The sequence below is a fragment of the Schistocerca cancellata genome, chromosome 3 (genome assembly GCF_023864275.1).
Source record: "Schistocerca cancellata isolate TAMUIC-IGC-003103 chromosome 3, iqSchCanc2.1, whole genome shotgun sequence".
Lineage (NCBI taxonomy): Eukaryota > Metazoa > Arthropoda > Insecta > Orthoptera > Acrididae > Schistocerca > Schistocerca cancellata.
In genome coordinates, this window is record NC_064628.1 from 640506866 (window position 1) to 640521535 (window position 14670).

Here is a 14670-nt window from a genome sequence, read left to right on the forward strand (position 1 = left end):
GAAAATCTACAACTTCAGAGGAAATAAAAATTTTTCATGACTGCAGTACCTATTAAATTTATTTGCCTTCACATATTCCTCCTCCAGTGCATTACAAATAGCTTCAAACGTTATGGTATTATTTTCGTCAATGTGCACTGCAGCATTATAACGCTATACCGGTACTATAAACTAGAGTAGCTACAAATTGCAGTATTACGGTAAGTCTGTCTTTTGCGGATCTAGCATTTCTGAGCAGAGTGTTCAGCTTCATAATATGAGCCACTTTCATGAGCACATATTGGAATGTACTCTCGTCCATTCTCAAAGGGATTTTCATGTGACTTTTCATCCTCGATATGCAGCTCCCGTTGCAAATTTTGTTGTATATCTTACGCATCTCGCCGTGAAGTTCACGGCTTCACCTAAGTATGTTTCCTTTTCTTCTGCTGTGCAGTGTGATTGCATTTGCAGGGCAAGCAACTGCAGGCCAGGTATAATTTTACGTACAGCATCGGTGGCGTAGTGTGTTGATGTTGGCAATGACCATTCACTGCTGGGAATTCATTTCACCACGAAGTAAATAATTAGATCTGTTCTTGCTCTGTGGTTGACAGATTCTTGTATGTACCCTTGTCCGCTCAGTAAATTGGTTATACTCGTAAAATGAATAAAATGAAAAACATTTGCATTATATGAAGATGATGATGTCAAGATCAGCACACTACGACGCCGATGCTGTAAGTAAAATTGAAACAGGCGTCTAAAGCTAGCGAAATGAACTTTGACTAAATATTTGATGACAGTGTAATACCCCATTTGCGCCACGTCAAAGATCATTGTCAAAGAAAATTTCATAGTATAATACCGGTCTAAGCTCCATCTATTAACACAGCTCGGCGATTGCCAACTAGAAAATCACTTTGTTGCGAGCATCCGAATCCAACTAACATCTAATTTTTAATATGACAGACTTGGGATTGTTTTATAGATTGACAGATATGCAACAATAGTATAAACTGCAATAATAGAGTCGTCACAAAAACCAGATGTTATACAGAGACTGTACAGTACTGGAAGTTTAGTATAACGTATGAAGCTTACTATTATGGCAATGGTGATAGCCATAGGAAAGGTTGGTAGTAGATGTAGCACTCATTTGTTTTTGCGAAATTACACGACTTCTGCCGAACTAGGGCACAACTGGACAAGAATTGTTGCATGTCACTCGGGAACCGCGAAACACATCACTCCTCATATTGTATAGGTTATAGTACCGTATTTCTAATTGTTTTGAGAACTGGTTGCATGAGTGGAAGAAAAATGAGAGGCTGAAAAGCTACGAATTTTGAGAGTTGTGAAGGAAAACAGTAATCGAAAGCGTGTGGATATTGCGAAGGAATTAGGAATTTCTGCGTCTACTTTAAATTCTATAGTAGCAAAGGCAAAGGGAATTGAAGATAGTGCATGTATGTTCGGAATTTCTACTAATAAGCGGACACACATTTAGAGCAGGAAATATGAAGACGTGGAAGATCGTTTGGTGCAGTGGTTCAGGCAACATGGAGCAGAAGGCATTCCTATTAGCGGCCCAGTGCTTTGCGAAAAAGCAAATGAATTTGCATTCGACTCGGTGTGGAAAATTTCAGTGCTTCATCAGGTTGGCTCCACAAATTTAAGGTAAGACATAGCATCAGCGAAAGCAAAAGTGTCGATCCCGAGACAAAGCGAGATTGGAAGGAAACCTGTTTGGAAGAACTGGCATCCCAATATGCTGCTAAAAAGATTTTCAATGCGGATAAGACGGGCTTGTTTTACAAAGTGATGCCTGACGGCACAATGGCATTCAAAGGCGAGAACTGCCACGGAGGAAAACAAAGTAAACAACATGTAACAGTTCTGTCATGTGTTAACAGTGATGGGAGCGCGAAGCTCCCCCCACACTTACGATCGGGAAATTTCCAAGCCCTGTTATTTTAAGAACATTGACACGCTTCCCACAAAATGCGCTAGTAACAAGAAATTGTAGATTACGACAAAACTTTTCGAAAGCTGGCTTCGAAGTGTCGATGCGAAACTGGGTGCAGCAAGTCGGAAGATTTTATTGTTCATAGAAGGTGTGCAGCACATCCTCCCCTTACTTCCTATTTGAGAAATGTGACCATGGAATTCTTTCCAGCGAACTGCATGAGTGAGCTCCAGCCACTTGACCTTGGAGTAATACATAATTTCAAGTTGCATTATTGCAAAATGCTTGTGCAGCACGCCATCATGTGTATAAACATCGAAGAAAAGGAAAAATGAAAAATAAACATTTTACAGGTAAGATTTTTACTTGCCATTTATTTCATGTTGTGCTACCGGAGCCAAAGAACACTTCGAGAAATTATTAGTGAATTTGTTTCTTCTGATAGACATTGCTCTACACTGTAGCTTCATGGTACAGAGTTTCAGATGATACCATTCGGAACTGTTTCCGAAAAGCCGGATTTGGAAATGAAGTCCATGATCATGGTGGAAATGATCATACTGACGATACTTCACCTAATGATGAAGAATGGAATCGACTTGAAGAGCAGGCATCATTTGAGGATTACGTGAACGATAATGAAAACCTCATCACTACAGAACCCATGACTATCACTGAGATAGTTCAATGTGCACTGCGGGACCTGGACGAGGAAGAAACTGATGATGAGGATGACACAGAAAAGCCTCAGCATTCCTCCATGACGTTTAACAATGCATCAAATGCGTTAGAAATAATTAAACAATTTGTGACGCACCACAATGTTTCTGACGAACTAATGACAGAGTTATCCCATTTTGACGGCACAGTGTATGCTACTGCTGCATCAAAGAAAAAACAAGCAAAAATTATGGACACTTTTACGAAATGACGTTTCCTTCTGTGTAGAGGTTTACCTTGTTTTTATATCTTTGTTAAGTATGGTACAACGTAGAATGTTACTTTTTATTTACTAGATTTTTCATTTGTGTTTACCAATTAATTTCATAGTATGGTGCTATATTTCACGTATACGTTTTTCACTCTTATACGTTTTTTCTCTGTAGTCCATTGAAAAACATATGAACGAAGTTTTACTGTACTGTGCTACAGACTGAATTAATTTACGCTTACAAAAATATGAGAATAAACCTCTTAAATAGGAAAACACGCATGAAATTTAATAAATATACTACGAGAAAAGCACAGAAAAAGGTAAACACTTAACTTGTCGCTCTGTAGATGTATATTAGCTGAGAGCTGAAGCCTGACTGGCTGGCTTAATAAATGAGCCAGCAGTTGCTTAAAAAACTACTTTGCTACAGACAGAACGAATTTACACTTACAAAAACGCGAGATTAAACCTCTTAAGCAGAAAAACACACACGAAATTTAATAAATATACTATGCGAAAAACAGCGAATATTCTTTGGTTAGCAGCAGAATATCACAGTGTGAGGGGAGGGGGATATTAATCATTTTAATACACAATAGAGTCAAAACGCTGGCAGAGAATGTAGTTTAGCTTCTGCAGTTCTGTATGGTACAGAGTCATGCGTGGCTGCTCCTTAGTGACAGGACAGTGAGAAATGGTAAGTGACTGGGAAAAGACACAGGTGATCTCTTTCTGGACAATGTAGGGAGCGTAATTTTGGCCTGTGAAGGCCTCAGTAAGACCCCTGCTCCTCTCTACAGATGCACCTTCTCTACAGATGCTTGACCAAGCTGTATAGAAGATGTGGAATTGGTTACAGCTGTTGAAGTGCTGGTGTTGTTGGTGGTTGGTAGGTTTGGATGGAGGTGGAGGTCAATATTGAGGGTAATGACTTGTTGGGATGAGGGCAAGCAGATGAACTGTATGGGGGAGAAACTATTGAGGTTTTGGAGGAATGTGGATAAGGTGTCCTCATCCTTGTCGAGATTGTAAACACGTCATCAGTGAACCTGAAGCAGCAGTTAGGGATTCTGGGCGGTTTTCACACTGTTATTGTTCTGTCCCAGATTTACCATTGCTTGATATCTTGACAGCCCTGCATTCTGAAAAGATTTTTTTTATTTTTATGACATATTACTCCTGTCTGTTGGCTGCCAGACAAATACAACTTAAAACAATTATAGGCAACTTCATGGATATCCTAGTTTTATCATTTCCTTAGCTGCAGATTATGCTGTATCAGATGAAATGCTTTAGATGGGTCCAGAAACAGTCCACAGTATAATACATGTGGGTCTACGATGTTCAATACAAGCTTCAAGAGGTCGAAGATGGTTATTTTTCCCCTCATTTAGGGTGTTAACTAGAATTTTATTTTTATTTGAAAAGTTAGATAACATTTCAGGTATGACTCTAGACTATTATAGAAAAGCTACATATTAGTGGGATGGGTGTGTTTTATTGTATATCTTATGTATCATCCATTTGTGAAGTGTTTTTAGCGTTGATTGTTTTTTTATGGTTGACTGTTTTAGGGAACATTCCTGTATTAAATGATACATTGATTATATTAGTTACCTTACAATGTATTTGGAGTGAACTTTGTTTAATGAAATTTCATGTTACTCATGGTAAAACAGCCCATAAGAGAACATTAAACTGAGAAATAATATTTTCCTGTCAGCTTACTCCCACTTTCTGTCAGTTGTTTGCATTTGTGGAATTGTGTTTAAGGTACCAAGGGAGCTGAAACACACAAGGGACTTACCTCCACATTGACACATTGAGATCCTATTCCTCAGCAGTCTTCTGAATCACCCACAGGTCATTAATGGCGCAATGTGGGGAAACAACAGAGCATTCTAGACTGAGTCACTGGTTAAAGCCTTTGGTAGGCAGAAGTTTGTGCTCATTGTTCTCAGATAATCTGCTGTTAACCTTTTTTTAAAAAATGTTCCTCTACATTTTTTGTTCAGATGCCTGTTGTTCAGAACCTTTTGATAACTGTCTACTGTATGGATTATGCAGCTATAGTATGCTGAAATATCTTTGGCATGTACCTACCTTTATATCTGTATTGCACCATACAAAGGGGTAAAATGCAAGATCAGGGTCAAGACCTTACTTACATGTTTCATGCAGCAATGTTGTCAGTGCTAGCCATGGTGGCGGATAGTAATGAAAGGGAGTGGGCTGGGGTCTGGTTCGATGCAGCTTATGGGAAAGCAGTGGACAGATGTGTTCCATAGCAAGAGGGAAAGGAATATTGTCAAATTCATGTCATAATATCACACAAATTGGGTTCACCAACTCACAACTAAGTTATCATCTTCCAACCTAACCTAGACCTCAGGCAGTAATACAGATCACTCAGTCAATACAATCTTTATTCATTGGCTTCTCCAATTCACAATGAAATTATCACCTTCCAACATCGGTGGACCTCATCTTCACTTCCCACTCTGCCGTATCATCTCAAGACTGAAGGTGGCATAGTGTTTAGCAATGTACGTTCCTTGAACTCCTCCTCTTCTCTGACACACCTCCTTCATATCTGCCCCCCCTCCTCCATCCTCACAGGAGGTAGATCCCTCTCAATCTATGGTCTAACTAACCTTCCCCTCCTTCCCATCCTTCCGAAACCTTTCCCTCTTTCCACTGTGAAGAAGGAACTAACAGTTCCAATAGCCAGGAACAGTCTTCTCTACATTTTAATGTGTCTCTAGGCAGTATAGACAGTACTGCCCTGCTCATCTGTATCCTTGTAATTTTACATTTCTTATCCATTTGTTTCACTAATTTCAATTTCATTTTATTGACTTCACCATGGCGTTGTGCTTTAAACAAATACTGATCAGACGACTAGTGCAAGGCTACTGATATTTCATTGAAGTGACAGCAGCTTGGTGGATGTTCCTATGAGGCTCCTTCACACACTGAAGATCGTCACACAGTGAACCGGCATGGCAAAAAGCTGAACAGGCATTGGTAAAATTGCACTTTCCAATAGCTGCGATAGAAGCAATGGCTTATATCTTACATAGTAATTGCTGAAATTGTAAATAATGCGTTATTTTGTTGCATCTGATTTGATGAGTAGCTAATTACGTGCAGTCACAAAACTCTACATCAATAAATTCATAACACATTTAGTTGGAGACACACAGTTACAAATTAGCTTTTGGCCACATCCTTCGTCAGGAAACCCCCCTCCCCCCCCCCCCACACACACACACGCACACACACACACACACACACACACACACACACACACACACACACACATGATGGCAGTCATGTGATATGCTGTGCTATGTGTATGAAAGTGTGTGTGTGTTCCTTTTTCCCAAGAAGACTGCAGCTGGAAGCTAATGTGTAAGGCACTTCTACTTGTGCCTGATTGCGTCTTAACATGTCATTTTCACGGTGGATAGGAATCTACCTTTTACTTAGTTCAACCTGAACTTTCCCTAGTTTTATTTTGTTTTAATAAACCCATAGAGTTGTAGAGGGGGGGGGGCACAATGTTATTTGCCATTTTTGCAGCATATGAGCCAATTCACACTGGCCATCCCGTCAAGACAGTCTGCAATCTACCTCAAATGGTGGTGTCAACAATGGCCATCTGTCCATCCCATCACGTCACGTCACAGCGCTGGGTTGTTGGTCATGTGACCTTTGACTCGTTTCTTCATGATACATCACCATGCACATATCTCCATGTTTCATTTTGTAGTGATTTTCGTTGTTGATATCAGTTGTTCACTATTTTTTTTATAAATTGTTTCGTTTCGTTATTTGTTTCCTTAATATTTATAAGAAATTATGAAAGATTAATTGAACCACTGAGATGGATTGCAATATGGCTGCAACTTGAAGTGAAAAAAGTATTGCATGTAAAAACCAGATTGATTACTGGGGGTAATTTGTTTTAATGTTGTCATGTAGCATTCCGTGAAGAAATGGACTGATACCTTCACACATTGCAAGTTGTTGTTTAAATGTGTTTTTGTGGCAGGCTTATTTATTGTTAAGTAGCTCTCTGGAATGTGGAGGACAAGAAGATAAGTGTTTAACATCCCTGTCAACAACAGGATCATTTGAGACGGAGCACAAGCTCGGATTAGGGAAAGATGGACAAGGAAAACAGCCATTTGCTTTCAAAGGAACTATCCAAGCATTTGCCTTAAACGATTTAGGCAAATCATGGGAAACCTAAATTAGGATGGCCAGGCGCGGGTTTGAACTGTCGTTCTTCCGAATGTGAGTGCAATGTGCTAATCACTGTGCTACCCTGCATGTTCTCTGGATTCTGTGTGAAACAGTTTTGCGAGCATTAGTTGCCAGCTAACCCCAGCACAGATACGCCACATAAACTATTAAAAGCCCAATGCAAGGTGTAAAGAAAACCTTTAAACGTTGAAGCAAAAGGTATTGAGGGAAAAGTGACTACAGTACAAAAATTTGCACTACACGAGCTACTTGACTTATCCTTAAACAAACAGATTGCATCTTGTAACATTGGTTCTTTTTAGTAATTCTGCGTGCAATTTAACCTAACACATGAAAAAAACTGATGCTTCGACTTTCTAAACTATAAAATGCAGATTTCTCTCGCTCGAGCAACTTGCTCGTGTGTGAAATTATGTTGGAGAAATGTGAGCAAAGTATTTTCCCAGTGTTTATAGTGGTGTATAGGACATGTTGTGCTAAGTGCATTAGACCTCTGTGAAATGACATTCTATGCTTGTTGATTGGTAAAAACCAGATTATATGTACCGGGTGATCAAAAAGTCAGTATAAATTTGAAAACTTAATAAACCACAGAGTAATGTAGATTGACACACATGCTTGGAATGACATGGGGTTCTATTAGAACCAAAAAAAACTAAGTTCACAAAATTTCCGACAGATGGTGCTGGACAGCAAAACGTCAGTGATTGCGCATGACAATCGTGTGTAAAAGGAGCTGTAATGAGAGAGAGAATCAGATGCACCAGCACTCACACCATGTTGACGTTATCTGAAAAGGCGCTTTTAGTGAAGCTGTATTATTGGAATGGGGAATGTGCTAGTTCAGCGTTACGATCCTATCGCCATAGGAAGGGCATTTGAAAGGGTAAAAATCTGTTGACAAATGCAGCTGTGGCGAGAATGATTTCAAAGTTCGAAGCCACGGGTTGCTTAGACAATAGACCCCATAGTGGCCTACCGAGCGCAAGGTGTAATGCTGCTGAAACAGTTCAGGAAGAAATGGAGACTGTAGCGGGTTCGTCAATGCACGGGGAAGTCAGCACTCGTGCAGTCGCATGTCGCACCAGCATTCCATACACTACTGTTTGGTTGGCACTGAGGCATGCCCTCCGATGCTATCCGACAAAATCCATTGGCATCATGAACTATTATCTGGCGATTTAGTGAAGCGGAGGGCATTTGCGGTGTGGGCGTTTCACAAGATGGCGGAAGATGACGATTAGTTGAGTAACGTGTTGTGGACCGTCGAAGCTCATTTCACGCTCCGAGGGTCTGTCAACGCGCACAACTGCAGAATTTGGGCTACCAAAAATCCTAGAACTGTCGTGGAAACTCCATTGCACGACCAGAAAGTCACGGTATGGTTTGAATTTACCACATCTACCGTTATCGGGCCTTTATCTTCGAGGAGAGGTACGCCGATATGTTACAAAATCGCATCATCCCTAGCCTGGCTGATAAACACCTGCTGGAATGTACAATGTTCATGCAGGATGGCGCTCCACCCCATATTGCTAGATACGTGAAAGATCTCTTGCGTGCATCATTTGGTGATGATCGTGTGCTCAGCCGCCACTTTCGTCATGCTTTTCTTTCCAATTCCCCAGACCTCAGTCCGTGCGACTATTAGCTTTGGGGTTACCTGAAGTCGCAAGTGTATCGTGATCGAGTGACATCTCTAGGGATGCTGAAAGACAACATCCGACGCCAATGCCTCACCATAACTCCGGACATGCTTTACAGTGCTCTTCACAACATTATTCCTCGACTACAGCTATTGTTGAGGAATGATGGTGGACATATTGAGAATTTCCTGTAAAGAACATCATCTTTGCTTTGTCTTACTTTGTTATGCTAATTATTGATATTCTGATCAGATGAAACGCCATCTGTCAGAAATTTTTTGAACTTCTGTATTTTCTTTTTTTTTTTTTGGTTCTAATAAAACCCCATGTCATTCCAAGCATGTGTGTCAATTTGTACCTCTATCTACATTATTCCATGATTTATTCAGTTTTCAAATTTATACTGACTTTTTGATCACCCGATATTTGCATGTTGCATATGCATTTACATATTTGGTTTCTTTTCACTGGTTATTGCATGTTTTAACTAAAAACTAGTGATTATGCATATTTTCGATCTATGTTTACAATATTTTAAAAATTTAGATGGGCGGTCTCCAGCTCAATCTAGTTTTAATGTCTCACAGATTGACTGTGACTTGGAACTGTGTGCAATCACTAACCGAGAGCCACTGCCTAGCGAAATCATTACAGAAGAGGAAAAGAAACAGGCAGACAGAGTGAATTCTGTGCCCACGCCCCCCAGTTAATCTCCTCTGTTGTCATACCGTACAAGTCGGCAACTTTTAAATTAAATTACACAAGCTTGTAGTCGCACATCCATTTTTTCAGATCAGCTTCCTATTAACTTGTACACAGCTGAACGTGTTTACACTGTTTAGTGTGTAATGTGGTGCGCACCTTGACGCCCAAAAAAAAGAAACGTCGTTTCCTGGATAGCTGACCATCCTGGAACATTTACATATGGCGGAATTGTTTTACATTGTCGAGTTTGCGAGAAAAACGTTTTGTACAAAAAAATTTTCAAATAGACCAACATGTCAAGACAAGTTTTCATATCACAGGAATGCAGAAGAAAGGACCATGACAACGACTTCTGACAACAGCAAGTTGCAGTAGTGGGGACTTGTCCAAAGGTAACCAAAAAAGTTGGTTTAACTTGGATCTATGTGAAGCATTCATTGCAAGCAATATTCCTCTTCACAAACTTACAGACTCTTCTCCTCAATGGCTTTCTGAGTAAATATTGCTTAACTCAAAAGATATCAGATGAATCAACAATGCGTAAAACTTACATACAAACAATTTACGTAAATGTTCTGGAAGAAATACATAGTGTACTCAAGGACAGCGTTATCTGGATTTCAGTAGACGGAACTATAGACACTTATGGATGTTACATTGTAAATTTAATTGTTGGTGCTTTAAAAGAAGAGCCTTCTTCTTCCTATTTAGCGGCCTTCAAAGAAGTTGAAAAAGTAAATCGATTTATGAATGGGGGCATTAGTAAGATTTTTCCAGAATCTTCTGCAGATAAAAGGGTGTTTGCGTTTATTTCAGATGCTGCTCCCTGTATGATCAAAGCAGGAAAAGCCCTCCGAGTATTTTATCCCATGTCATGTGATGTGCTTTGTTCATGTAGTGCATCACCTAGCTGAATAAGTACGTCATACGTTTGTGAAAGTGAATAAACTGATTTCATCCACAGAGAAAGTGTTTCCTAAGGCTACTGCTCGCATCAAGACCTACAAAGAAAAACTACCAAATGTGCCCTTAACTCCTGAACCAGTGGTAACTCGTTGGGGTACGTGGGTCAAAGCTGCGTTGTTTTACAATGAACATTTTGAGGCCATTAGAGGGTTAGTAAACAACTTCGATATTGCAGAGACCTTGGCAGTATGCCAGTGCACGGAAAGTTTTAATTATTCCGGTATTAAAAGAGACATTGCTGCGATTAGCGCTAATTTTTCCCATATACCTGCAAGTATTAAGGAGCTTGAAACTCAAAGTTTTGCGCTGAATGAATCTATTCAGTTAATGAATAAAATTGCCGAAGGTATTCCCAAGAAAACTTAAAGCGTAATAACGTTTTATACAATAGCCCAAGCTTTCAATCCTTGTACCAAATCCATAGTTTTATTAATGGGTTGGATGAACATTTACTAGAAACAATAAATGCCACCATAGCACCCAAATTCAAATACTGCCCAGTTACCTCAGTTGAAGTAGACCGATCCTTTTTTGCTTATAAAAATGTTTTGAGTCATCGAAGACATGCTCTTACTACCGAACAATTGGAACAATACTTGGTCAATTGTGTTTACAATAGTAGAAAAATGTAAAATAAATTGTAAATGATGCTTTTCCAATAGTGTTGATTAAAAACGAACGCTGTTCAAAAAGATGCATTATTTTATGTTGTTTTTTTAAATAAAATACTACGGAATTTTTGAGTGTGCCCATCTGCATGTGATGTATCTCGAGGTTGGTCCTGTACATATCGACTGTTTCGCTGCGACTCACTCGCATCCCATCCACTTGTTACCACAATAATAGAAGGAACAATTCTTAAAAAGGATATGCATCCCCATTTTGCAAATCATTAAAATAATCCCAGAAAGCCCCCCTTCCTAACTTCATCCAGAAAGTATTCAGAAAATGATATCAGCATTCTAAATGTACCGAATTTTCGCGTGTCCAGCGCTGTTCCTCTTAACTGATATGCACAGGTTCGAGTTTGAGATATAATGCACGCAGTGATTACCATGTTTTTTATTATTTGATCTTGCATAGTTCGACAATTTTCAAGCTGTTTTCGTGCGTATTTCAAGGTTCTTATGATGCATATAATCTGGCCTCTATTGATTGACAACGAGATCATGTGTGTAGCGTGCATGAAAAATTTGTTCATGTGTTAATAAAATTTATCTTATCCCTAAACAAATTTTCCAAGTCATTTCGCTGTGCTGAGCAAAGAATTCAATAGGTTATGGGCGCAGCACTGAATTAAAGTGAAATAATAAATTTCATGGTGAGAAGTTTCTTCTCAAGAGTGTGAAGAAAACCGCATAAATTTCCATTATGTGTACAGTAATAAAAGTGACTGTTAATACAAGTACAACATAGATATCGCAAATAGAGCAGCTTGTAGGATGCAAGAGTTATACAACTTGGAAATTTGCCATTGATGCCTGTTTGCAGTTGAATGACCTGTGGGAAGTTGTAAATGATATATTGAAACCTAGGAAATCAACTTTTTCTACAAAGGATCGGAAGGCGAAAGAAATTTTGATTGCTCAATTAAATTATTTTCACATAGAAAAGATTACGTCAGCAAAGGATGTATGGGCCAAAATGAGAAACGTATTTTAAGATGGTGGTTTAACTAGAAAAGTAGGATTACTTCGTGAGCTGATAACTACAAGATTGATCAAGTACAAAAACGTGGATGAAGACGTGAATAAAATAATTTCAATCTCAAATCGACTGAGAAGTATTGGTTTTGACATTACAGAAGGATGGATTTTCACTTAATGTTAGGTGGGTTTTCAGCTATGATTATGGGTTTGGAAAGTTCGGGAATACCCATTACAGTGGATAGTGCAAAGATAAAAATTATACAGGACGAGAAAAATGAACCAGCTTCTTATGATCCAAAGATAAAAACAGCGTCTGCTTCATATTCTAAATACAATAAAGTGTTTGAGATGCCAGAAAATTGTACATTTTTCATCACAGTGTAACGAAAGGGCGAGTATTAATGAAAAGAATCATGTTAATTCTAAGAGTCCTGAGAGGAAAACTACCCTTAAGGGTAAGGCATTTTGTGCTTTTTATTCTTTTAGTGAATTGAGTAACGATCATGGAGAATGGTATCTAGATTCATGAGGATCTGTGCATATTATTAAAACTTCATCAGATTTGTATGATGTACATTCAAGGACTCACATTGGAATTTTTACAGTTGATGGATCTATGTTCAAGTGTGAACTCGCAGGAAAAGCTGATCTTAATTTGCAAGTGAATGGGAAAAACAAATTGTTACTGCTCATGATGTATATCATGTGAAGAATATTGCAACTAATTTGCTGTTGGTAAGTGAAATAATAAAGAAGTGTAATAAATTTATCTTTGATATAGAGGAGGCCAAAGTAGTTGGCCACTGGGGTGATATTGTAGCTATTGCAACTAACATAAAAGTTATTTACAAATTAAATATAGTTCAAGATATTTATGACACTAGAAATCACTCTGTTTATGCTGAAAAAGATTTCTTGTGGCATAGGAGACTTGGACACTTCTATAGACGAAGTATGGCCAGACTACCATTGAAGTCAAGTAAAAGTAGATCTACGAAAGTCTTACAACTCATTCATACAAATATCTGTGGACATATGGAGGATAAATCCTTAGGGGGTAGCTACTATTTTCTGACATTCATAAATGAATTTTCTAAATACACTCATGTTTACTTTGTAAGTTCCAAAGATGAAGTGAGTCATGTTGTTGTTGTTGTGGTCTTCAGTCCTGAGACTGGTTTGATGCAGCTCTCCATGCTACTCTATCCTGTGCTTCTTCATCTCCCAGTACCTACTGCAACCTACATCCTTCTGAATCTGCTTAGTGTATTCATCTCTTGGTCTCCCCCTGCGATTTTTAACCTCCACGCAGCCCTCCAATACTAAATTGGTGATCCCTTGATGCCTCAGAACATGTCCTACCAACCGATCCCTTCTTCTGGTCAAGTTGTGCCACAAACTTCTCTTCTCCCCAATCCTATTCAATACTTCCTCATTAGTTATGTGATCTACCGATCTAATCTTCAGCATTCTTCTGTAGCACCACATTTCGAAAGCTTCTATTCTCTTCTTGTCCAAACTATTTACTGTCCATGTTTCACTTCCATACATGGCTACACTCAATACAATTACTTTCAGAAATTACTTCCTGACACTTAAATCTATACTCGATGTTAACATATTTCTCTTCTTCAGAAACGCTTTCCTTGCCATTGCCAGTCTACATTTTATATCCTCTCTACTTCGACCATCATCAGTTATTTTGCTCCCCAAATAGCAAAACTCCTTTACTACTTTAAGTGTCTCATTTCCTAATCTAATACCCTCAACATCACCTGACTTAATTCGACTACATTCCATTATCCTCGTTTTGCTTTTGTTGATGTTCATCTTATATCCTCCCTTCAAGACACCATCCATTCCGTTAAACTGCTCTTCCAAGTCCTTTGCTGTCTCTGACAGAATTACAATGTCATCGGCGAACCTCAAAGTTCTTATTTCTTCTCCAAGGATTTTAATACCTACTCCGAATTTTTCTTTTGTTTCCTTTACTGCTTGCTCAATATACAGATTGAATAACATCGGGGAGAGGCTACAACCTTGTCTCACTCCCTTCCCAACCGCTGCTTCCCTTTCATGTCCCTCGACTCATAACTGCCTGGTTTCTATACAAATTGTAAATAGTCTTTCGCTCCCTGTATTTTACCCCTGCCACCTTGAATTTGAAAGAGAGTATTCCATTCAACATTGTCAAAAGCTTTCTCTAAGTCTACAAATGCTAGAAACGTAGGTTTGCCTTTCCTTAATCTTTCTTCTAAGATAAGTCGTAAGGTCAGTATTGCCTCACGTGTTCCAGTATTTCTACGGAATCCAAACTGATCTTCCCCGAGGTCGGCTTCTACTAGTTTTTCCATTCGTCTGTAAAGAATTCGTGTTAGTATTTTGCAGCTATGGCTTATTAAACTGATAGTTCGGTAATTTTCACATCTGTCAACACCTGCTTTCTTTGGGATTGGAATTATTATATTCTTCTTGAAGTCTGAGGGTATTTCGCCTGTTTCATACGTCTTGCTCACCAGATGGTAGAGTTTTGTCAGGACTGGCTCTCCC

General features: G+C 39.0%; 1 protein-coding gene across 1 annotated transcript; it reads left to right on the forward strand.

Annotated features, from left to right (window-relative positions):
- Positions 1 to 2279: 2279 nt before the first annotated feature.
- Positions 2280 to 2879, forward strand: LOC126176481 (uncharacterized). The gene is made up of 2 exons (XM_049923634.1): positions 2280 to 2301; positions 2413 to 2879. Exons 1-2 carry the CDS (start codon positions 2280 to 2282, stop codon positions 2877 to 2879), a joined length of 489 nt encoding a protein of 162 aa, XP_049779591.1.
- Positions 2880 to 14670: the final 11791 nt, after the last annotated feature.